Source organism: Euleptes europaea, chromosome 4, assembly GCF_029931775.1.
Source record: "Euleptes europaea isolate rEulEur1 chromosome 4, rEulEur1.hap1, whole genome shotgun sequence".
Classification (NCBI taxonomy): domain Eukaryota; kingdom Metazoa; phylum Chordata; class Lepidosauria; order Squamata; family Sphaerodactylidae; genus Euleptes; species Euleptes europaea.
In genome coordinates, this window is record NC_079315.1 from 106,574,707 (window position 1) to 106,596,999 (window position 22,293).

At 42.8% G+C, this 22,293-nt stretch overlaps 1 protein-coding gene across 2 annotated transcripts in view; it reads left to right on the plus strand.

Annotated features, from left to right (window-relative positions):
- Positions 1-22,293, plus strand: part of NPR3 (natriuretic peptide receptor 3) — a 50,956-nt gene that overhangs the window by 20,100 nt on the left and 8,563 nt on the right. For both annotated transcript variants that reach the window (XM_056848621.1, XM_056848622.1), the window contains exons 3-4: positions 1,897-2,066; positions 21,437-21,572. In XM_056848621.1, coding sequence (XP_056704599.1) covers positions 1,897-2,066; positions 21,437-21,572 — 306 coding nt within the window. The remainder of the gene's footprint in view (positions 1-1,896; positions 2,067-21,436; positions 21,573-22,293) is intronic.

The following is a 22,293-nucleotide window of genomic DNA, read 5'->3' on the forward strand; positions in this document are numbered from 1 at the left end:
TGTAAAAAGACCTCGGTGGGGTTTTCAAGGCAAGGGACTAAGCAGAGGTGTCTTGCAGTTGCTTTCCTCTGCAGAGTCTTTCTTGGAGGTCTCCCTTCCAAATGCCTAGCCGGCTTAGCTTCCGAGATCTGACGAGAACATAAGAAAAGCCCTGTTGGATCAGACCAAGGCCCATCAAGTCCAGCAGTCTGTTCACACAGTGGCCAACCAGGTGCCTCTAGGTAACCCCCAAACAAGACAACTGCAGCAGCACCATCCTGCCTGTGTTCCACAGCACCTAATATATTAGGCATGCTCCTCTGATCCTAGAGAGAATCGGGTTATGCCGTATCATTCCACTTCCCCGTAAGATACTTGCAAGGAAGCAAATAGTTGAGAAGCAGAAGCAAGTTGTGACAAAACAGTGGCAGGGATAATAAAGGAGCAGGGACCTATGTGAATCAAATTCTCAGTAACTATGTAGGATGTTGCTTATGTAGATGGGTGTTGCCAGGTATTTATAGGGAATATGGTGCTATATAAAGTGACCTGTGGAAATACCGTGTTAATTTCACTGCCAGACGATTGCAGAAAGGGAAAGGATGCCTCAGTTCTCTTTTGTCAATTTAACCTCTATATTTTCATCTATGACTGGCTTTTTTATTTCCAGATGAATGAAAACAAGAGTTTCACCTTTAGTGCCTTTTTATAGCATTCATAAACCAACAGTTTAAGGTCACAGTCTTCCACTGAAGGTCTCTTCCGTATTTGTTTGTTGAAATAAATAGCCTTCCGGTAAAGTATTCTGTTCGAGCCCGTCCTTTAGTGTCTTCTCCCAGTGAAGGATTGATACATTCATTTTTATTGATGGATGTACGAAATTTATAGCCTGATTTTCTGCCCAGGGACACCAAGGCAGCTACCAGTTTAAAAAAATAGCACTATAAAAACGTAATAAAACCAAAACTAAAATACATACATAAAAACACAGAAACAGCAATGAAAATATAGGGAAGGCAGGAGTGATCACCGAGGGAACACCAGGCGAAAGGAAGTATTCACTTGCTGGTGGAAGACAATGATAGAAGGAGACCAAAAATATCCCCAGGGAGCGAGTTCCATAATTTTGGTGCTACAACCAAGAAAGCCCTTTCAAGTTGCCGCCCGTCTAACCTCAGAAGGCAGAGACACTTGAAAAAGGGCCTCATAAGATGACTAGGTTTGTAGTGGAGTGGGCAGTTCTTAAGGTATGCTGGTACCAAACTGTATAGGGCTTTAAACCAAGACACAGAACTAGTCAGAACAGAAGAGAGAAAGAGTTATCTTTGTTCCTCTCCCCCCCCCCCAATTGTCTTCAGTTTTCCTCATTAATGAAGTGTAAAAATTTCAATGTAAAAACTCAGATTACTGCTCATGGTGAAAATGGATTCTTCGGCCTGAGACATATGCATATTTTCATTTCATTTTTGACCATACGTTCCTGCAGAAAATTTCAGGCATATATCACAGACCTGATTCTCCAAGCCAGAATTTTTTTAGAGAACAATACATAATATTTTTTTACAGAAAAATATTATTCAATCATTCATAACATACTTTGTATTCCAGTCACACCTAAGCATTTACTTAATTTCTTGTTAATTAACATTCTCCTAATTTCAGGGAGAGAGATTTGAGCATGTGCTTAACGTTCCGTCAACCAAACTGATATAATTTAGACTTAAAGTGCTTAAACCTGGATGGATTGTGTTCCTAGTGTGTGTGTGTATATATATACATTATGTTATCAGGATACAGTGCTTTATATTGCTGACTACCCCTAGCAGCACATCAGGAATACAGCCGTTGAAAAAGGGGGAAAACGAGCTCTTTATGGTGACTGGGGTGGAATTGTAAATATTTTTATTTCTCCCTTAGGAAATGGCTCATGGAAGAGAGGAGACAAATACGACCTTGAGGCAAAGCAAGCCTACTCATCCCTCCAGACAGTCACACTACTGAGGACAGTGAAACCCGAGTTTGAGAAGTTTGCCATGGAGGTGAAAAGTTCTGCTCAGAAACAAGGAATCAACGATGATGACGATTACGTAAGTAACATCTTCTAAAACGTTCTTCTTGTTAAAAACGAAGGTGACAGAGTGGCCTTTTCTGAATTGGGCTAAAATGTCTGGGTGTTCGTAGATGATTTCAGAGAACTCTTTTTGGTAGCCTTTTTTTTTTTTTGGAAACCACTTGCGAAAGAAAATTGCTCTGTTTGTTATTGGTCACCTGGAACAGGGTTCTTTTTGTCTTTGTTCTTGGGGCATCTAAGGTATTAAGTACTGAAGGCATGGACCCGATAATCCTTAATACTTTTTGGTACCAATTCTTTCCAAGGTCCTCCAGGTGACGCCAAAAACCGTTATAATAGTGGACAAAGTATCCACTTGCTTTCCCATCACCATGAGATTAACTTATCATAGCCAATCAACAAACTGATTTTTTTGTTTAGCTGTGTTGATTGATAATATTGGTGATCTACACCAGGGTTTCTTAAACTTTTTCCACTCGCAACCCATTTTCGCCCAAGAAATTTTACGCGACTCCATGTGTATAGAATAGGTATACAAATCAAACATTTACTGATAATATATCATAAAGAAATTTATTTTAAAACAATTCTTTGGTATACATGTATTACCATTTATTAAAGACAAAACAAATCTGCATACTAATTTGCATACTGTTGCCAAATTTTTCGCGACTCCCACATTCAGTTATGGGACGCCATATGGGGTCGCGACACATAGTTTAAGAAGCTTTGATCTAAACACACGCCCTTGACTACAGATCTTTCTGGGCCCTTTGCAATGGAACAAGAGTGAGTTTTGTTGATTGTCTTGACTTGAACAGGCTGTCTTTCGCCAAGTTTGAGAAGTCTGGTTTTCGCTAATATAAGTTCTTTATCAGCAGATGAAATTTACAGTTTGCAACACTGTACAGTTTCCTAGGGGAATAAGGGAGCTGCAGAATGATGCGGAATGATGCAGAACCCACCAAAAATGAAGAAAAGCTGTATCAACTTCTCAAACTTTGGAACTGCATTTTGCATCCTTAAGCAATTTTGTCAATATATCAAAATATCTGAAAGAAAGCCCTCTATTGCACATGCGAGTGTTTTGAACCTGGAAATTCTAGCAACAGAACTTAACTGCCCAAGACCCAGAGTCATTAAAGGATGAGTTCTAGAACATCACAGACCTGAAAAGCAGGGAGACTCTTTACCTTGGAATGGTCAGGAAGGGGTCACTAAGACAACAGTTCCAGCAGAGACATCTTGAGAGTGTTTCCTTGTGAATATCTCCAATTTATTACTCATTCTTGCACAGGGGGATATACCAGCCTAGTTGGAGTTCTACCACAAAAACAAGGCACTCCCCTTTACCTGAGAACTGATCTGTACTAGGGAGGTGGGGCCCTGAATGTTTTTCAGTCCTCTGTAGGTTAGTGCTGGAGCAACCTTCTGGATTACCTAGTCCCTGTTCATTATCTCTAGTCTTGGCTCCATCTTCCACAGTGCGCTGTCCCAGGTTCTGACACCAGAGTCTTAAGAATGAATGTAGGTGGTACTCCACACTCTGGCCATGAAGAGGAGAATTTTGGGAATACCATCTCAGTAGACTGCTGGATTCACAAAAGACTAGCAAATAGGTCACCAATGGAAATAGTGGCAAGCTGTGAGATAATGGAGCATAATTAATTACAGGGAGAAACAGAAAGAAGATTAAACATGATCTGAGCCATGGCTTAGTGTAGAGCACATGCTTTATATGTAGATGGGCCTACGTTCAGGCTCTGGCATCTCCTGTTAAAGGGTTTCAGAAGCAGGTGTTGGGAATGACTTGAGATCCTGGAAAGCCACTGCTAGTCAGACATTGCCAAGTTAGACAGACCAATTTCTGATGTGTTATAAGGCAGTTCTATATGTTCATAGATATATGGTCCAGAACTTTGTGGATTTATTTAAAACATTTATATGCTGCTTTTCCACCCAAATAGGTTCCCCAAGGCAACAGCTGGCATAGAACTTGTATTCCTACAACAGCTCCGTAGAGGGTGTTATAGTGAGGAGAAGGAAGAAACAGCCAAGATTGTAGCTCAGGGTTGTATAGGTGCATCTTTGTTCTGAATCATCTCTGGTAGAAACTGCCATTGTTAACACTTTTTGTTCTAAGTATTTGAATTCTGCTGCAGTGATAGAATAGTGTCAACATTTCCAAGTATCCCAGGAAGAAGAATGAAACTTTCATATCCTTTTCGTAGATTAAATAGAAGAAGAAGAAGAGTTGGTTTTTATATGCCAACTTTCTCTACCACTTAATTCACAGTGGGTAGCCGTGTTAGTCTGTTTGCAGTAGTCAAAAAGGGCAAGAGTCCAGTAGCACCTTAAAGACTAACAAAAATATTTTCTGGTCGGGTATGAGCTTTCGTGAGCCACAGGTCACTTCTTCAGATACATCTAGAATGTGAATCCATCGGTCTTTAAGTAGAGGAACAGTATGTAAATGTGAATAGCAGGCTTGATGGGATTAGGTGTGATATGCAGAAGAGTCTGTGATGTCCAGGGGAGAGATGGGTGTGGAGAAATCAGCATTGGTAATGGGCCATGAATGCAAGGTCTTTATTCAGCCCAGGTAAATGCATTGACTTTAGTTTGAATATCAACTGTATGATGACTGTATGATAACTGTATGATAACTGTATGAGAAACTGCTGAATTACAGTTACAATTACCAGAAAATATTTTTGTTAGTCTTTAAGGTGCTACTGGACTCTTGCCCTTTTTGTCTACCACTTAAGGGAGACTCAAACCGACTTACAATCGCCTTCCCTTCCCCTCCTCACAACAGACACCCAGTGAGGTGGGTGAGGCTGAGAGAGTGTGACTGGCCCAAGGTCACCCAGTTGGCTTCATGTGTAGGAGTGGGGAAACAAATCCAGTTCACCAGATTAGCCTCCACCTCTCATGTGGAGGAGAGGGGAATCAAACCCGCTTCTCCAGATCAGACTCCACCGCTCCACACTATCAAGCAGTGAAATCACCCTCCTTGTTAAATTCAAGCTTATTTTATCATATATCTTTACATAAAATGTAAAGAAACATAATGTAACTGTAAAGAAGTATATTGACCAAAAGAAATCCAAATTGATAAAAAGGGAAAGTTCTTCCTTCGAAGTAATGGCCTGGAATGCACTAGTGTACAGTGTGAAAGTGGTGTTTCGCAGATGTTTTTATGGAATCTTTTGATAAATACTGAATGTTAGGTATTTGGCATTAAATTCAATTGAGGGGCTGCTATCAGAGCAAAACAATTGCTAATGCAGTTGGCACTGTCTGTTTTGGCTTTGTTATCTGAGCTGCTGAATACACCGTTTGACAGACAGGATGTCAAGACGTAGAGAACACACACACCCATCCAAGTCTTTGGCTGTTCAGGGGCACTGAACTGTAATCTTGGCTGTTCCTCCTTCTCTTCCTCATGAGAACACCCTCTGTGGAGCTGTTGTAGGAATAAAAGTTCTGTGTCTGCCATGGCACAGCCCTTATTGAAAGCCTACCAAGTCCTTGTAGTTGCAGATAGTAGAAGCAGTCACTTGGAACTAAAAGCTATTTTATACAGACCTTGCCAAAAGGTTAACGGGACATAGCATGTCTAGTAATTTCTGATGCCCCCCTCCAATGCAAATCAGGATCCTTGAAAACTCCTTTAGTGAAGTGAAATGCAATGGCAAAACTGGAGCTTAAAAGAATGTGCTGCAATCAGTAGAGAATATAAGAGTTACTCAGCAGTCAAGATTTTTTTTAATCTTGTCGAAAAGAAACCATTTTTTGTTTTGTTATCCTGGAAGCCATAGGCAGTGGTTGATGGCCTGGGAACATTTAGGAGGGGTGTACAATTAAATCACTTGCTAAGAAGGCTACGAAATATTGCTTTGATCAATAGCTGTCCTAGCATTTACAGCCAAGTAGCTACAAAAGCTCGCTACCCAAACGAGAAGGGAATCTCGGAGCTCGGCCACACTGTTCACAAAATGAGTCTGAAGGAAAACAAAGAAGAGAAAGGGAAGGTTTCCTTCTGGGGTCCCTCAAGCAAGAGGCCCAGTCTGAAGAGGGGAGGCCACCTACACAGCTGCTGAGAACTGCACTGAATTCTTGTTTTGGGAAGCGGCCGGGGAAATAGGATAGCAACATAGTGTAGCAGCACTAGTGCAGTACATGCAAATTACCCCAAACACTGCTTTTGCTGGCAAAATACATTTATTTATGTATTTAAAATAGAAGAAGAAGAAGAGTTGGTTTTTATATGCCAACTTTCTCTACCACTTAAGGAAGAATCAAACTAGCTTACAATCACCTTCCCTTCTCCTCACAACAGATACCCTGTGAGGCCGAGAGAGCTCTAAGAGAGCTGTGACTAGCCCAAGGTCACCCATCTGGCTTCATGTGGAGGAGTGGGGAAAGCAACCCGGTTCACCAGATTAGCGTCCGCCGCTTATGTGGAGGAGTGGGGACTCAAATCCGGTTCTCCAGATTAGAGTCCACCGCTCCAAACCAACGCTCTTCACCATTATACCATGCTGCCTATTTGGCAGGCTTGCTTTTCTCTCAGCAATTTCAGGCCCAGGTTAGAAGAATGGTGCTTCAAATACGTTTAAACCTATTACCAAAAGATAACACCAAATGTGTTTCTATTAAAACGTCCTACTGTTTCCCAGCTAAAAATCTCCAATACGTTTAATCTTTTGGCACTTCAATGTTATACCAACTTACGCAGAAAAACTGGATTTCAATAAAACTTACCTCCAGGTAAAAGTGATTAGAAACTAGTTAGTTTATTCCTCTTCAGAGTATTTGACTGTAAGTAATCAAATGGACTTTGCTGAGAGAACCAAGAAAAGATAGCTTGAGGACCATGATTTTTTTTTTTTGCCCCCAGGTCGCAGCCAACTTATGGCAACTCCGTAAGGTCTTCAAAGGCAAGGGCTCAACAGAGGTGGCTTTCTATTTCCTGCCTCTGTGTAGCAGCCCTGGATTTCCTAGGTGGTCTCCCATCCAAATACTAACCAGGGCTGACCCTGCTTAGCTTCCAAGATCTGATGAGAGTGGGTTAGCCTGGGCTACGCAGGTCAAGGTAGGACCACAATAGAGATTTCTAAATATGAGCCAGTTTCCTCCAAAACTAGCCACTTGGACACTAACTCAGAAGATAGCTTCTTAGATAGTCATATCTGGACACTGAAAGATAGCAGTGTCTCTCACCATTGCATAGCCTTCAAAATGTTTGTTTTGTACAGTGTTGTGATGGCTTGAAGCAAATGTAAAATTGGCTTTAGATGCAAATATAATATGTATCTGTTTTATGTGATTTTCAGTTATTTTTACAGACATATCAATTTTCTTCAATTGTCCATGTTCCATCCCCAGCTTTTCAGATCAGGAAGCAGTGTGGGGAGGGAGATACAGGGGGAAGCGAGGTGTTCCCCACAAGACCTTGGAGGTTTTGTACTGCACAACGGAGCCCAGCCCAGTGGCCCCCCCAACTGGGACCATGCAGAATTTTCCCAAGGAGGGGCTGCCAGGGGAGGGAAGGAGAGAAAACTGAAGTCAGTGGGGCAGATATAGGAAGGTTGATTGGAAGGATGGATGGAAAGAAGAAGGAAATGGGGAGAGGCTATAGGGACTTTCGGGGAAGGGAAAGAATAGTGGGGGGAGGGGAAAGAGATCCCCCGCAAGCCCTTGCGGATTCCCTGTTTGTAATATTGAAAAATTGAACATATAAACTTTGGAAGCAGTTCCAACGGGATTCTAAAAATCAGTAAATTAAAAGCAAAATTAAATATTCTCTAAATTGATGCCTAATTAGATACCCCAGAGCTAAACTCAAACATGAAATGGATATAGCCATAGTGCTATACAGTTTACCTGTGTAAAAATCAGCTTTGTGATGTCCCTTGAATTTAAGCTGACCGTGGAATTACCAGTAGCTCATAGCACACATGAATAAGTAGATTTCAGTCTAGGATTTCCAGTTCTGATAACATAAAAACAGGAAAGATGGCAAGACTGAGCCAGTGCTGGTGGAGGCTGCTACTGCAATTGGCAGCAGTTTTTTTCCCCATTATCTGTTTTATCCTGACAGCTCACTGCTATTCGTCCTATCTTGGTGCCTGTTCTTCAGGGCTCCGTAGCCAATAGTGTACAATTTTATCTTTGAAAGGGATCTTGCCCAGAAGGTCAGAACATAATAAATCTTCTCTAGACCCATGGACACAGTCTCTTTCAAGCATCCCATGGCAAACATGGCAGATGTTCCAGGATCATCCACTAAAATGCAACCCCAGACTACCAGTGATTGAATTGCAAAACCAACAGTAGAAGGGGAAATTTCAGCAGTGTTAAGCAGCCACTCCTTAATTACGGATTCAACAAGCCAGGGCAGTAAGAAATGCCACAAGCCAACAGGCCTCCCAAATCAACAGAGCAATTGCCTGGATTCTGCTGATACCCAAAATTCACATTTGCACATCAACCTGATAGTAGTAGTGCATATATTCTGCCATCCCAAAGAGGAAGGAAACTGTGGCTGAAGTCCTAAGAACACCTAACTGGCATCTAGTCCCACTGAACTAAGTTGGACTTATTTCTGAGTAGACATCCTTAGATTTGCTCCCTTTGTGAATATTCTGGTTATGGTAGTGGTCCCTTATATAGTACACATTTTTCCAAAGTGTGGGATCACCTCATGAAAGCTTAGAAACTTGCTTAATTTATTGATTCAAAAGCCTGAACCCATTTCTGGAGCAATAAAACCATAACTTGAAGAAACATTCTTTATGGCATAACATGTGAGCGTTGAAAAGAGCTGCCTTTAAAAGCAAAATGATGCGCCAGCAAAGCGGCACATGTCATAGTGTAGCTGAGCCGTAAGCCTTCAAGAAGTCTAGGGTGAAAAACCTGACCTGTCTTCGTTAACCAGCAAATTGTTTTTTGGTTAAAGTTCAATTGCGGTCCACTTATTAAATCATTCTTACTGGAAAGTGGCTTAGAGTTTTCAAAATTCTCAGTGCTACCTCTGCTACTGGTTTTGGGGAGTAGACGTTAATAAATGCTGGTTTTATTTCTAACCTGAACTGGGATGCTTTTATAACCTTGGCTGTTTTGCCTGTTGAGGTTAGCGAGACCACCCATACTTGTTGTTTCTTCTAATTAAAAAGCAAGGTGTGGGGGAGCTTAACTAAATTAGTTAACCTCTCAGCAGTGGTGGCTAGATCGGGAGGATACATTGCTTGGGATCATAGATTGCTCAACACTCAGTGCAGGGGAATGAAAAGCCGTTCATCTTACCTTTATAACTGGTCTTGCTGAAAGAAAATGAAGTAATGTATGGGGCAAATGAATTGTTTAGCATTGGATGGACATTGACATTATGAAGAAGAAGAAGAGTTGGTTTTTATATGCCGACTTTCTCTACCACTTAAGGGAGAATCAAACCGGCTTACAATCACGTTCCCTTCCCCTCTCCACAACAGACGCCCTGTGTGGTAAGTGGGGCTGAGAGAGCTCTAAGAGAGCTGTGACTAGCCCAAGGTCACCCAGCTGGCTTCGCCTGGAGGAGTAGGGAAACAAATCCAGTTCGCGAGATTAGCCTCCGCCGCTCATGTGGAGGAGCGGGGAATCAAACCCGGTTCTCCAGATTAGAGTCCACTACTCCAAACCACCGCTCTTAACCACTAAACCATGCTGGCTCTTATCCTCCCCCCCCCCAAGAAAAGAAGGGAATCCGTTATCTACAGCATTTGTAAGAGAGGTGGAGGCACCAGTCCTCTGAAGCAACCAGTTTGGTATCCTACTGCTTATCTGCAATAGCTACTTGGGAGGCAGCAGGAATTGGAATATTTGTCAGCTGATGTATAATATCAGCACCAGGCTCGCCGCACATTTTTTGTCTTCCTTTTCTTCTAATTGCACACCCCCAGCCTGGTATTACCCATTAATTAGGACTGCAGAGTCTCTGAACTGGTGTGGGTGGGGGGGTTAGTAAAATCACTGAAAGAGAAGGCAAGAATGTAACCTGCTTGCTGGTGTGTGCCCCACTTGCCTTTCCCCCCAAACCAGCTAAGTAGGATTAATGACATGCGAGCTTTTGTGTCCACTTTAAATGCACCAGGAGAGAAAATAAAAAGGCCGCTGCCAGGGAATAATTTGTACAGTTGAATAGATCTATTCAGCGGCTGGAGTGCTTTGCTAATTGGTTCTTGTAGGTTATCCGGGCTGTGTAACCGTGGTCTTGGAATTTTCTTTCCTGACGTTTCGCCAGCAACTGTGGCAGGCATCTTCAGAGTAGTAATACTGAAGGACAGTGTCTCTCAGTGTCAAGGGTGTAGGAAGAGTAATATATAGTCAGAAAGGGGTTGGGTTTGAGCTGAGTATTGTCCTGCAAAAGTATTGTCCTGTATTTGCAGGACAATACTCAGCTCAAACCCAACCCCTTTCTGACTATATATTACTCTTCCTACACCCTTGACACTGAGAGACACTGTCCTTCAGTATTACTACTCTGTAGATGCCTGCCACAGTTGCTGGCGAAACGTCAGGAAAGAAAATTCCAAGACCACGGTTACACAGCCCGGATAACCTACAAGAACCAATGAACTCTGACCGTGAAAGCCTTCGACAATATTTTGCTTTGCTAATTGTCTTGGAAGGAATGAAAGCAACCCACAAGTTTGGGTTTTGGAAGCAAGGGGGGGCATGAATTCACATGTCAGCTTGTGCTTTTGTTGTTAGAATTGACCCACTATTAATTAGAGGTTTGGAGCGCAGCTGTACGGACCACCAAAGACAACCTCGGTTCTTGCACTCACTTCTGTTGACGGATCAGCATTGCGGTTCCTAGCAGAGTTGCATCCTTCTGAGTTCATTGAAGTCAGCTGAGAATTGTACTGTAAATGTCAGACTGTCAATTTTTCCCAGGCCAAAAGGAAAATAGACCCTCCCCCTTTCATACCTTAAAAGTCACAGGATGGGCGTTAGATCTTGAATTAAAGATCTAACGCCCATCCTATGACTTTTAAGGTATGAAAGGGTTGGGGGCCAATTTTCCTTTTGGCCTGAGACTTCCTATCTTTTTATGATTTTATGGGGGCTTTTAAATAAATCATATCTATCCAGATCAGATCAGTTTAATATAAGCTTCATTTCACCCAGCAAATAAATGAAGAAGAAGAAGAGTTGGTTTTTATATGACGACTTTCTCTGCCACTTAAGGGAGACTCAAACTGGCTTACAATCACCTTCCCCTTCCCACAACAGACACCCTGTGAGGTAGGTGGGGCTGAGAGAGTGTGACTAGCCCAAGGTCACCCATTTGGCTTCATGTTTAGGAGTGGGGAAACAAATCCAGTTCACCAGATTAGCCTCCGCCACTCATGTGGAGGAGTGGGGAATCAAACCCGGTTCTCCAGAGCAGAGTCCACTGCTCTTAACCACTACACCACACATTATTTAAAAATGAAACATTTCCCCAAATCCTCCAGTATAGATTGTGGCCCTTTGGATCCTAGCTTAAAAGACAAATTTTGTGTGTTTTAGTGTTGTGGTCCCAAGTTCTACAAATCAGTCCATCTCTACAGCTGCACTTCGCTCCAGATGTATACTCAGTTGTGCATGCAGATCTAATAGATGCGAGTGTTCCCCAGTCTACAAACCCAAAGGGCTGTGTGAACTATTTTCACTAAAATTGGTGTAGAATGTTCTGAACGCAATGCAAGTGATATGGCCCATTAATGGTGGGGACAACAAATGCTCCCAGAGGCATACTTATGTGACATGTGGGATCCAGTCTACTAGAATCAGTGATTATTAACTGCATCCTAAGTTTCAAGTTCTTTTGGCTGAAATGAGAAGCTTTAAATTTTTGATGATAAAAAGAAGTCCATGTCACAGACTCACGGAAATTATGCATGTGTGAAGATAAAACTTCTCCTAAATACTGCAGATTAACTGCACCAAACTTTATTTGGTATGGATGCCTTTCCTAGGGTATGCAAGTGACGTTACTCAAGTGAAATGAAAACATGTAAACTAGAACTGGCCTCCCATTTATGGCATGGTTAAGACGTAGTCCTTAATGCTGGACAAGCTGTACCCCAAATAAAGCAACCTATATTTGAGTAGGTGCTGTGGTATAATTCTGTTTAATGAAAAGCTGTGTGTTTAGAGTTCCATGTTTCCACTAGATGCGAAGAAAGTCTGTTCCAAGGAGAAATCTCCCGAGGGCAATGAGACCTTCCCAGTACTGGGAACTTTTAAGGCAGAGATGAAACTTATATTTAGGGAGGTTAGATGAGGAGGGGAATTTGGTCTGTGTTATAGGAATGTCTGTATGCTCCCAGTACAATCCACTAAACCAGTTTTTCTTTTCATTTTCAGATTGTTTTCATTGAGTTGATGTGAAGTTTAATGCTGTTTTGTTTAAATACATGATGGCTACCCTTTAAAAATTATGAAGTTGGGCTTCAAAAAAATGGAAACTGGCAGTTCTCTGTTGTGAACAGTTAAGGCTGTGCTACTGCTCCCTGAACAATAGCACAAAGATGTCTGCAACACACTATGATAACTGTACACATATTTAGAACACTAGATCAAAGATGTCTTGCTTTTGTAGGCTTTAATTTTGGGAGTGGGGGAATGAAATAGTTGCATGGCATACTAAGCTCCTACTAAAACCGAATATTTTAATCAGTATATACATGCCTTGGCTAATGGGTCAAAGTTGGGTAAACGTTCATACAAGCCTGGTCCTAGGAATGTTTACTCAGAAGTAAGGTTCCTTTCACTGAGACTTGGTTCTGTTGAACTGCGTGGGATTGAAGTCTAAAAACCTAATAGAACTACACTTGAAAGAATAAAATCCCAGCCTGATTATCAGATGGATGCCGTCTGCTGAAAGCCAGTCCAAATTGGAAGGTCTTACGCGAGTTCGCTACAATTGCATTTTGTTACTGTAGTATAAATAGTTCCCATCTGCTCAGCCTCCATGATGGTGTTGCATTAGGTGCCTTAGGAGAGCCAGCGTGGTGTAGTAGTTAAGAGTGGTGGGCTCTAATCTGGAGTACTGGGTTTGATTCCCCTCTTCTCCATATGAGTGACAGACTGTAATCTGGTGAACCGGGTTGGTTTCCCCACTCCTACACATGAGGGGCCAACTCAATCTGGAGAATTGGGTTTGATGCCCTGCTCCTCCACAGGAAGCCTGCTTGGTGACCTTGGGCTAGTCACAGTTCTCTCAGAACTCTCTCTGCCCCACCTATCTCTCAAGGTGTCTGTTGTGGGGAGGGGAAGGGAAGACGATTGTAAGACGCTTTGAGACTCCTTAAAGGTGGAGAAAAGCAGGGTATAAAAACCAACTCTTCTTCAAAGTATTTTCTGAGTCTGAGGGCCACTGCCTGTAGAAAACAAAGGGAGGGTGCACTGGCTTGCTGCTTGCCTACTCATAGCTGCCTTGCATGGGTACTAGGAATGTGCACCTGAAAAAAAACACCTGATATTTTTCAGATTTTGATTTGGAAAAGGGCATAAATACTGGTATTCAATGGTATTTGTGTCCCCTGATTCCAGTTCAGTTTTTTCCAGGATTCTGAAATTATTTGGGTTTCATTATTCCCTATGGGGGACTTAGGGGGGGGTGGAGTGGCTCCCCCCCCCCGAACCAAATGGCACCAAAATTGCAGTGGAGCTAGTGCTGCCAGTCCACTAAAGACTCTCCAAGTTTCAAGGAAATGGGAACAAGGGGTCCAATTTTATAGACCCCTGAACAAGGTGCCCCGGCCATCCTACTTGCAGGGGTGCGGACTAGGAGGAGAAAAGAGCCCCTGGAAAAGGGCCCCACCCCCACAAAGGAAGGAGGGAAGGAGAAAGAGCCTGTTCTCCCTGTCCAAGGATAGACAGGCTGTGGCTTAGTGGTAGAGCATCTTCTTGGCATGCCGAAGGCCCCAGGTTCAATTCCAGGCATCTCCAGTTAAAGGACTAGGCAAGTAGGTGACGTGAAAGACCTCTGCCGGAGAGCTGCTGGCAGTCTGAGCAGACAATACTGGCTTTGATAGACCAAGGGTCTGATTCGATATAAGGCAGCTTCATGTGATGAATGTAGAGTATGTTTATCATTGGCTAAAATTTCATCTTCCTTTTCGTCATACTTCTGGTTGACAAATGGTTGATATTAGTGAAAGATCTCGCCCCACTTACGAACCTTGCTGAGTATCTGGCTGGCTAGTGTTGATAACTTTTATAAATGGAAGAAACTTGGTTTTGCTTCCCCTGTGAAACAAAAAGTGACGGCATTTTAATTCCAGCAGCTTTGGGGGGGGGGTAAGGGGATGTCTGATGTGGAGCCAAGGCACTGGTTTATGTAGGAGCTTCATTCAAAGCCTTTTGAACTCCGTGAAAAACCTCCCATTGGCTTTGTATCGCGTCCTAAATCTGATGAAGTGGTGGAACTGTTTTCACTGGTAAGGAAGGCAATTTCAGGAATCTTTGTGGGGGAGATTATTTATGATGTTTATTGTTCAGTAAGTTGGCCAGCAAGCACTTGCCAGGAGCTTAAAGCAATTTATTATTATTTTTCTAAAGCACGGCAATAAAAAAGGATACAATGGGAAACCCTAATAAGAGGTACTGTGTGTGGTGAAGGGGACCAGTCTTCTTATTTGTAAGCCATTTATCCCTGTGATATATCCCCCATTTTACTACAATGTGGCTCTGCAGTTCAGAGGCAGGAGAGATCGTTTTTCAGCTGTGTCAAAAGGGCAATCTGGTGCTGTCCTGAACTGAGCATATTTGGGACTCTGAAATGTTTTAAAAAAAGAAAAAAGAATCAAGGTGCAGGAATTTCCCCCCAAACAGCTACAGAGAAAGATAAATGGCTAGATAAGGTAGAACTCTTAGGGCTTTGCCTGGCTGAATCTAGTTAACTTAATTATTGCATGAATGAGCTAGGAATCCATAAGAGATCTCAGCACCATCCTAAATCTATACTCCCAGTGAAAAGCTAATGTGCCTGATAAATGATATGGTCCTTAATAAGTAGTTTCTGAAGCTTTCTGCAGACATTATCACTAACAACAGCAGTACAACAACTGCATTAACGTATTCCCTTAATGCACACAAAGTACAAAACTGGATTTTTTTTCAGGCGCAGAATTCGTTAGCTGGCCCAGATGTTTAGTACCGCCCACAGCAATCCTGTTTGTGTAGCCATATTGGCATGTGTCAGTTGAATATTCTTGCTCGCTGAAGAGCCCCATACTGAGATCGGTGGAGTATTTTTGTCAGGAGGGAGCATTCCACCATGCAAGCCCCTACTTGCAATCCGAAGGGGAGCGATTGAGCAACAGGTTTCTGGCTTTCTTTCTTTCAGACAGCTCTGTTCTGCTTTTTGGTCTAGTGGGTGTCTAGGACAGCTGGTGATTAAAACAACGGACACCGTTCAAAACTGACGAAACAGAACTCAATACTATCAGATCAGAAACGAGCCTTGTCATGTCATACCAGCAAGCCCAAGAAAGAAAACACTCAGTTCAGTCACTCCTGACCTACTTGGCATCTGGGACTGATCGCCATAAGTCAGCTGTGACTTGAGGGCAAAATATATGCATATATTGTTACTTTTCCCCATACTGGTTGCCAGTAGTAAGGCGGGGGGAAATCCTAATTGTTAATCAACTCAACTGCCTCAACTGCCGGAATATTAATCCGTCCCAAATGCCAACCATGGAGAAGGGTGAAGCTCAGTGGACATCACTGGGATTGTGGAGTTTCAAAAGTCTGGTGCTTTGCCCCAATACCCAAACACACTTCTGACAGTAGGAGAACGTGAAGCAAAGCATTTGCAGATTTGCAGATCTAAATGTATATATTGAACGATGCAGGAAGTTTATCACCTCAATGAAAACTGGGACTATGACTTTCACCTTTAAAAATCCCTGTATGATGGGGAAGGGGGGTATTAGCATTTTTAGCCAATAAAGCCTACCTATTTAATGCGTCAGTACTTTTAGGCTTATCTGTTGAGAAAAGGCAGTTGGGGGTGGCATGCAAGAATGCTACCCCCTCCTCTTTGCTTCTCGGTTTTAGTCCTCAGTAAACTTCACTTTTGGCATAAGGCTTTATTGGCTAAGAATTCTGATACCCCCTCCCCTACATACAGGGATTTTTTAAGGTGAAAGTCATGGGCTTCCCAAACTTTTCATACTAGCAGATCTCAGAGAGCGGGATAAGAGTTTTGTGCATTTAACCTGTATGTGTATTTCTCCAGATGTGCTGATATGGTTATTTTCCGAAGGCCAAGCCGCCTGTTAAGTTTGATTTCTATGGATGCCCTTCTTTTGTAAGAATATCTGATGTCCTGAAACCATAATACATTGTGGCTTTCCAAGCACGGCGGGGGCAGAAGTGAGATAGATGTGGTGATCACTTCACCCACAATGAATCAGTTACATTGGGCTTCCTGTGCTACGGTCAAGTCAAGTTTATTAATACGGTCGACTGACCAATCACGTGCCAACATATCAAAATTTCCAGACACAATAGTTTAGCACCACAGAATCACAGACTGCCCTTGCATATAAAGGTGTAAGGTCAATAAAAGCAACCCCTGGTTAAGATTATCATATTAAAATTGTAAAATATTCTAACAATCATTCTCTGATAAAGTTCTCTGTATTTTAATAGCAACAGCTCAGAACTTGGCAGTTTGGAGCGTAAGCTGAGGGTCTTCTCCTAATAGGAGCTTCTTTGCCAAAAGCTCAACTGACTCATCCGGGAATTTACCAAGTAGGAGGGAAATGAGCTTTGATATAGCCTGTGCTACAGTCTCTCAAAGGCGAACATAAGAAAGGCCATGCTGGATCAGACCAAGGCCCATCAAGTAGTCCTGCAGTCTTCACACAGTGGCCAACCAGATGCCTCTAGGAAGCCCACAAACAAGGTGACCGCAGCAGCATTATCCGGCCTGTGTCCAGACAAGGCAAGACCCCTCGGCACTCCTTGATGCAGCATTGCCTCCACACAAAAAGTGGGAGTGCTGTCCTAGAAGGATCCCATCTCACCTACTCCCCATTGCTGGTGTCCCATTTCTTTTGCTTCCGGGCAATTCCTCCAAGCGAGGGCCGGTGGGCAGAGCCCAGGTCTTCAACCAAGCCATTCTAGCTTGGGTGTGTTTGTGTGCACAATCAGGAGGATTCAGCTCACTCCCTGCCATCAGTGGTGAGGGAGATGACAGGCTCCCCCTTCCTTGGCCCCCACTAGCCGGGGCCGAGCCTGACCTGCAGGAGGCCTGTATGACTTTGCACTCCATACCAAACATCCCCCCATACAAAAAAAGCTGTGTAGAAGGAATTTTTGTCGGAAGATGCATTCAGTCATGTTAGCGCTTACTCGAAGATAAAAGGGGCCTATCGCAGACACAGATTTGCCATACCTGAGTAGCCAGCATTTGGCACTGAAAAACAGCTTACAACATCCGACAAACAAAATGCTAAATCTCATAATGTTGAAACTGCCATCCTAAAATTTAAAAGCTTATTGCTGTTCTTGCTGGATAATTAAGGAAGTAACAGCTTAAACAGATATTGAAGAACTGCATCGCAAGTATTGTGATGCTCCCCTCCTCAAGCCAGCTGCATGTAGGAGTTATATTCATGAAGATATGATCCACACAGTTCCATTTTTGTAGTTCAGCTTTTTCTCCAACATCTGGCAAAAGTCTTCACATGGTTCTGATTTCCACCTGTGTTTCGTTTCAACGTAGCACTGCGTCAAACATTTGGGAGATGCAGCCAGAACTGAAGAATGGGCAAATAGTTCATGCTTATGGAACATTGGAAAAATAAACAATTTTAAAAGAAAGAACTAGGAGAATCACAAGAGCTATAAAAATGTCCGGGAGGTGAAATAATTTCTGCCCGCAGAGAAAGAAAGTGGGTATCTCACAGCAGTAGATCACTAGTTTTAAGAAATAAGGGCTGGGAGGGGGGCTGAATTTAAGATTGGCAGACTAGGAAAACAACTGTCTGCCTATTATTTGCAGCATGTTGAAATAGTTCACAGTACCCTATGTTTTTACTGTACCATGAGGTTAGCTGTTAACCAGCAGTAGGGGTGAAGGCCTCTTGCTCCTCACTCCTCTGTCAATTAGGAGACCAGCGTGGTGTAGTAGCTAGGAGTGGTAGACTAATCTGGAGAACTGGGTTTGATTTCCCCACTCCGACACATGAAGCCAGCTGGGTAACCTTGGGCTAGTCACAGCTCTCAGCCCCACCTGCCTCACAAGGTGTCTGTTGTGGGGACAGGAAGGGAAGGAGATTGTAAGTCGGTTTGATTCTTCTTAAAAGGTAATGACTTCATTTTTTACTTCACATGACTTCATTTTTCCTACTGGCCAAATATTCTGTGGAACAGAGGAGGCTTCCAGCCCAGACTCCTGGCTCACACACACCCCGGTCCACTTCTAAGACAACCAAGGCCCACCACCCCATTAGGCCACTAAGGCTGGCTTACTCTTCCTTTTTAATAAAACACAACTGTTGTCTGGGTTTATCATGATAGTATGAGTGGAAAGTGGCATTTTACTTAGCTCATGCCATTTACTGAAATAGCCACAAAAGACTGTCTTTTATTTTCCTGTTGGCTTGCTTCATCACAGCTTTAGAGGGTAGCCGTGTTGGGTCTACAGTAGAACAGTTATATTTGATCCAATAGAATAAGGAGGAGGAGGAGGAGTTGGTTTTTATATGCCGACTTTCTCTACCACTTAAGGGAGACTCAAACTGGCTTACAATCACCTTCCCTTCCCATCCCCACAACAGACACCCTGTGAGGTGGGTGGGGCTGAGAGAGCTCAAGAGAGCTGGGAGTAGCCCAAGGTCACCCATCAGGCTGCATGTGGAGGAGTAGAGAAACCAACCCGGTTCGCCAGATCAGAGTCCACTGCTCTTAACCACTACACCACGCTGGCTCCCTTGGAGACCAACAAGATTTACAGGGTATGAGCTTTTGAGAGGCAAAGATGATATCTGGCAAAGGGAGCTTGACTCTCCAAAAACGCAAACCCCGAAAAGTCTTGTAAGTCTCTAATGTGCTACTGGACTCATATTCAGCTATGCTGCAGCACAAAGTTATTCATTTTCCAGCAGAGGAGGAGTCTGTTGAGCAAGGTCCAGAACTAAGGAAATGGAAGGGAGGCGGAGAGTCGATGGAGAGTAGTCATTAAACCAACCATCCAAGAGAGCCGGGGGGGTGGGAACCAGATAAAACTTCCCCTCTCCTGAAAAGCAACAGAGAGAAAGTATTTTCATAACCAAATGAAGTGCGCTGTGCAAAACAGAGTTTGCTGACCAGCCATATGCAAAGGCAGATTACTAGACCCCTTAAATGAGAAAATAAGAGTTCGTGGGTTACTTGTGTAAACTCATAACTCAAGCTGAGTAATTGTTGTGAATCAAGGCTGAATCCAGGTTATGATTTTTTTTATCCTCCTTTTGTAATTCTACAACTTGGGAGTACTCAATAGTTGGGCAAAGTCGATGGGCAATGGTTTCAGGATGGACAAAAGGAAATGCTTCTTTCCTCAACAAGTAATTGAATTGTAGGAGACACTGATGGCCATGAGGATAGATGGCTCATAAAGAGGATTTGACAGATTCGTGGAGGATAGGTCCATCAGTGGCTAGTAGCCATGGTGATTCAAAGGAAGCTCTGTCTTCAGAGGCAGTGGGTCTCTGGATACCAGTGGTAGGAGGCAACATTAGTGGACAACTCTGACATCTGTGTATTGACCCTCCAGGGCAACTGATTGGTTGCTGTCCGAAACGGGATGCTAAACTCGATGGTCTCATGGAGAGGGGCCATGGCTCAGTGGTAGAGTATCTGCTTGGCATGCAGAAGGTCCCAGGTTCAGTCACTGGCATCTTCAGTTACAGGGACTAGGCAAGTAGGTGATGTGAAAGACCTCTACCTGAGACCCCGGAGATACGCTGCCAGTCTGAGTAGACAATATTGACTTTGATGGACCAAGGGTCTGATTCAGAATAAGGCAGCTTCATGTTTTATTCAGTAGGGCTCTTATGTTCTTAAAAGCATACCTCCAGGAGGTATCTTTCCACTGACTGCTGATAACCTGGAGGTTTTTAAGACGAGGTTAGTTGGCCATGCTGATTCTATAATCTTAAACAGATGATGAGAGGGAGGGCATCTTGGCCATCTTCAGAGCATGGAGTAGGGGTCTCTGGGTGTGGAGGGGAGGTAGTTGTGAATTTCCTGCATTGTGCAGGGGGTTGGACTAGATGACCCTGGTGGTCCCTTCCAACTCTGATTCTAACTGCCCACAGTTAAAAACTATTATGAAAAATGCTATTGACTTAACTGACAAAGGTATTCCATCATTTCCATCGGTACAATACCAGTTCCTGTGTGAATTTTGTACTTTTGTTGCTTGACTGTAGTGGGAACCGACAGAGTAGTTTTTGTAGGCCATGAACTTCTCAAAGATCACTTGCTTTATTCAGGGCTTCCTTTTCATTTGGTAGATGATGTCTGCTTCTGGCTCCAAACTGAAACAAGAGTAGTCTGTGGCTGTCAGACAGAAAAGAAACATTAGGGTACTTTAGGATGGCTCCAGGTGTTCTTGCTTGATCTTAAAGCATACCAGAGAGTGGCAATAAAACCTTTGTCTTGTTAAAATAAAAGCCACAGAGATCATTAACTTCTCTTCCTTAGGCTTTTCAGATATCTTTGATAAGGCCTACTCCCTTTCATCAACGACTATGCCCATGCAAAACAGAGAAAGTGGAATCAGTAGAACATGTTCTGCTATAATGTCCCTTCTACAACGACATAAGATCGCAGTACATTCTCCCCGTACTGTCATCCTTTCCTGGGAGATCGGAAGAAGCTAAAGCTTCCCTTCTCTTAGCAGACTCTTCTCGGGAGATAACCACTCAAGTAGCCAAATTTTGCCTCCGGTCTAGTGGGATTCATAAACTGCTAATTGAAAACCTTTCCCCATAGAAGATCTTTCCTCCTCTTCTTCAAATCATCCCTCCCAGAATCATCAACTTTTATTATTTTATTTTATTATTTTAACCTAACTGATTTTTATCCAGAGCTGATTTTGTGTCGAAAGAAAACCTGATTGACTGATCAATAAGGCCATAAACAGCCCAGTTTTATCCTACTTTGCAGATTTTGCAAGAATTGGCACAAAATGAACCAATTTTGTTTTACCACTATTTGAGCCGTACTTCAGATGTATTTGGTTTTATTTTGTTCTGTAATGGCTGTCTGATGTTAATCCATTTTCATAAGATTGGGGTTTTAACAGTAGCTCAATGCACTCACAAAGCTTTGCTCTGGTTCTAGGTTAATATGTTTGTGGAAGGATTCCATGATGCTATTATACTCTACGTTCTGGCTTTACGAGAAGTTCTGAAGAATGGGTTCACTAAGAAAGATGGAGAGAAGATTGTCCATCAGACATGGAACAGAACGTATGAAGGTGTGAACAACTGAGTGTTCCATTTGATTTGGTTAAGCCCCCAAAGCTGTATGGTTTGTTTCCCTTTTGGAATAATTACCAGTGGTCTAGTTCCCTGATTATATTTGTGATGCTTTCTGACTTTTCAATGTGGAAATCTCATGTCTTCTTCTGATGCCATGCCATGAAAACGTGGGTGTGGCTTACCTCTCCTTGACGAAAGTCCTTTCCCACTTTTGGACTGTACATTACAAGAAGGAAAATTAAAGAAAAATCTGGCCAGTGTACCGTTTTGGAAGCAGGAAGTGTATCTGAGTGACCCTTAACTCCTGATGTATAATTCTTGGTACGAAAAAAGAAGGAGGTAGCTTGTAAGATAGCGGTAAGAAGCTCCTCCAACACAAGAGAAAGTTTTTTTTATCTCTTGATTCATTCCCTGAATTTACCCCTTGTGCTAGCTGTGTTGTGTTTCGAAAGCTCCATCCTGCCTCTGGCTATCTCCACTGATAAAGGGAAAACATAGTCAAAAGTGAAAGCGATTGACTTGATGAGTTGAAACAGCAGGGAATGTAGATAACATGTTCACCCTGCATATTTTTGTGACAATCTACTCTGAACGTTTTATAGCCTCAGTGTAATTTTCTGCAGAGAGAACGTCCTTTTAAAAAGTAGGTTCGGGAGACATGAGGGTCCTTGGTGCTTTCCTTCTTTTTTTCAAAATAGCAACCATTTAACTTTTTTG